At 39.5% G+C, this 2,392-nt stretch overlaps 1 protein-coding gene across 1 annotated transcript; it reads left to right on the top strand.

Moving 5' to 3' along the window:
• Positions 1-1,430: 1,430 nt before the first annotated feature.
• LOC101674171 (iron-sulfur cluster assembly 1 homolog, mitochondrial-like) lies at positions 1,431-2,136 on the top strand. The gene is made up of 2 exons (XM_004763884.3): positions 1,431-1,674; positions 1,909-2,136. The coding sequence occupies exons 1-2, from the start codon at positions 1,431-1,433 to the stop codon at positions 2,052-2,054; spliced, it is 390 nt and encodes a 129-aa protein (XP_004763941.3). The 3' UTR covers positions 2,055-2,136.
• The last annotated feature ends 256 nt before the right edge of the window (positions 2,137-2,392 follow it).

The following is a 2,392-nucleotide window of genomic DNA, read 5'->3' as shown; positions in this document are numbered from 1 at the left end:
GTTAATTATAGGGGCTGTGCTACACTGCAGATCTCTAGGACTTACTCATCTTGTATAACAGAGACTTCGTACCCTTTGACTAATACTTCCCCATTTCCACTTCTCCCCAGCCCCTGACAACCACTACTCCCTTCTCTGCTTCTATGAGTATGACTAAGTCAGATTCCTTGTATTAAGTGGTATCATGTAGCATTTTTTCCTTGCGGGCATGGTTTGTTTCACTTAACATGCTGTCTTCCTCATTCATCCGTATCATTGCAAATGGCAAGATTTCCTTCTTTTTGCGCTTGACAAATATTCCACTGTATGTATATACCATATTTTCTTTATCTAGTCATCCCTAATGGACATGTAGCTTCTTCCAAATCCTGGCTACTATGAATAGCACTGCAGCAAATACGCAAGGGCAGAGATCTCTTCGCCATCCTGAGTTCAATTCTTCTGGATCAATATCTAGAAGTGGGATTTGCTGGATTATACAGGGGTTCTAGTTTTAATTTTTTGAGGAACTTCCATGCTGTTTTCCCTTTTCTCCAAATCCTCACCAGCATTTGTTCTTACCTTTTTTTAATAACCACTTTAATAGGTATGAGGTAATATTGTGGTTTTGATTTGCCTTTCCCTGATGATGAATGACGTTGAGCACTTTTCTCATAAAACTGTTCACCATTTGTATGGCTTCTTTGGAGAAATGTCTGTTCAGTTACTTCGCTTTGTTTTAATTGGATTATGGGGGGTTTCTTTCTATTGAGTTATATCAGTTCCTTATATATTTTGGATATTAGGTCTTGCTCAGTCTGTGGTTTATTTTAGCCCATTCCATAGGTCACTTTTCATTTGGTTAATTTTCTCTTTGCTGTGTGCTTTTCAGTTTGATGTAGTCCCCCTTGTTTATTTTTAGATTTTTTTACCCGTATTCTTGGCGTCAGATCCAAGAAATCATTACTAAGAAGAAAGTCAAAAAGGATTTATCTGTTTTCTTTTAGGAGTCGCAGAGTTCCAGATATTACCTCTATGTCTTTAATCCATTTTGTATTAATTTTCATGTATGGCATATGATATGATAAAGGTCCAATTTCATTCTTTTATATGTGGATATCTAGTCTTGCCAACACAGTATTTATTGAAAATACTATCCTTCCCCCACTGTATATTACTAACATTTTTGTCAAAGATCAGTTGACTGTATATGTATGGGTTTCTTTCCAGGCTCTCTAATTTTCTCCACTGGTCTATGTGTCTGTGTTTATGCCAGTACCATACTGTACTGAATTACTGCAGCTCTGTAATATACTTTGGAGAATAATGTCTCCAGCTTTGTGCTTCTTGCTCAAAATCGCTGTTTGGGGTCAATGCAGCCACCATGTGCTGGAGATAGAGTGAAGTGGCCGAGCTCCAGCCCGAGGCACCAGGTCTCCCAGAGGGTAAGAATGTCGGCTTCTTCAGTCCGGGCCACTGTCGGGGGTGTGAGTAAGAGGAAGCTGCAGCCCACACCGGCCGCCCTCACCCTGACACCTTCAGCAGTAAACAAGATAAAACAGCTTTTTAAAGATAAGCCCGAACAGGGAGGTCTGAAAGTTGGTGTCCGAACCAGGGATCCTAACGGCCTTTCTTACACTCTAGAATATACAAAGACAAAAGGAGATTCTGATGAAGAAGTTGTTCAAGATTGGGGCGGCTGGGTGGCTCAGTGGCTTAAGCCGCTGCCTTCGGCTCGGGTCATGATCTCAGGGATCTGGTATCGAGCCCCGCATCGGGCTCTCTGCTCCGCAGGGAGCCTGCTTCCCTCTCTCTCTCTCTCTCTCTCTCTGCCTGCCTCTCTGCCTACTTGTGATCTCTGTCTGTCAAATAAATAAATAAATAAATAATCTTTAAAAAAAAAAAAAAAAGAAGTTGTTCAAGATGGAGTCAGAGGGTTCATCAAAGAGAAAGCACAACTAACACTTTTAGGAACAGAAATGGACTGTGTTGATGATAAATTATCCAGTGAGTTTGTTTTCAATAACCCAAACATCAAAGGAACGTGTGGCTGTGGAGAAAGTTTTAATATTTGACTACTCTGGCTGTAAGCTCCAGGAACACTCATGGAAGTCCTAGGGCTTACTGAAGAAATCATGTGACTGTCATGTGCTTAAAGTTTATAATGCCTTACAAGGGAAATAAAATGATTCATTTTGAAAGTGCAAAAAGAAATTGTATTTGGAGTCCTTTGGATTCCATATAGAATTTTGGGATTCTTTTCTCTATTTCTATAAGAAAAATACCATTGAGATTTTGATATGGATTTCACTGAGTCAGTTACTTTGAGTAGTATGGACATTTTAACAATATTAATTCTTCTAATCCATGAACATGAGATGTCTTTTCAATTATTTGTGCCTGTTTAAATTTC

Source organism: Mustela putorius, unplaced genomic scaffold (genome assembly GCF_011764305.1).
Source record: "Mustela putorius furo isolate JIRA1106 unplaced genomic scaffold, ASM1176430v1.1 tig00003909_pilon_pilon_pilon, whole genome shotgun sequence".
Lineage (NCBI taxonomy): Eukaryota > Metazoa > Chordata > Mammalia > Carnivora > Mustelidae > Mustela > Mustela putorius.
The sequence above is the reverse complement of the archived record's forward strand: the minus strand, read 5'-3'. Positions and strand labels throughout refer to the sequence as shown.

Coding starts and splice junctions, on each gene's coding strand:
- LOC101674171 (XM_004763884.3), top strand. CDS start 1,431: ATGTCGGCTTCTTCAGTCCGGGCCACTGTCGGGGGTGTGAGTAAGAGG. Junction 1,675..1,908: donor AGAAGTTGTTCAAGATTGGG/GCGGCTGGGTGG, acceptor TTCAAGATGGAG/TCAGAGGGTTCATCAAAGAG.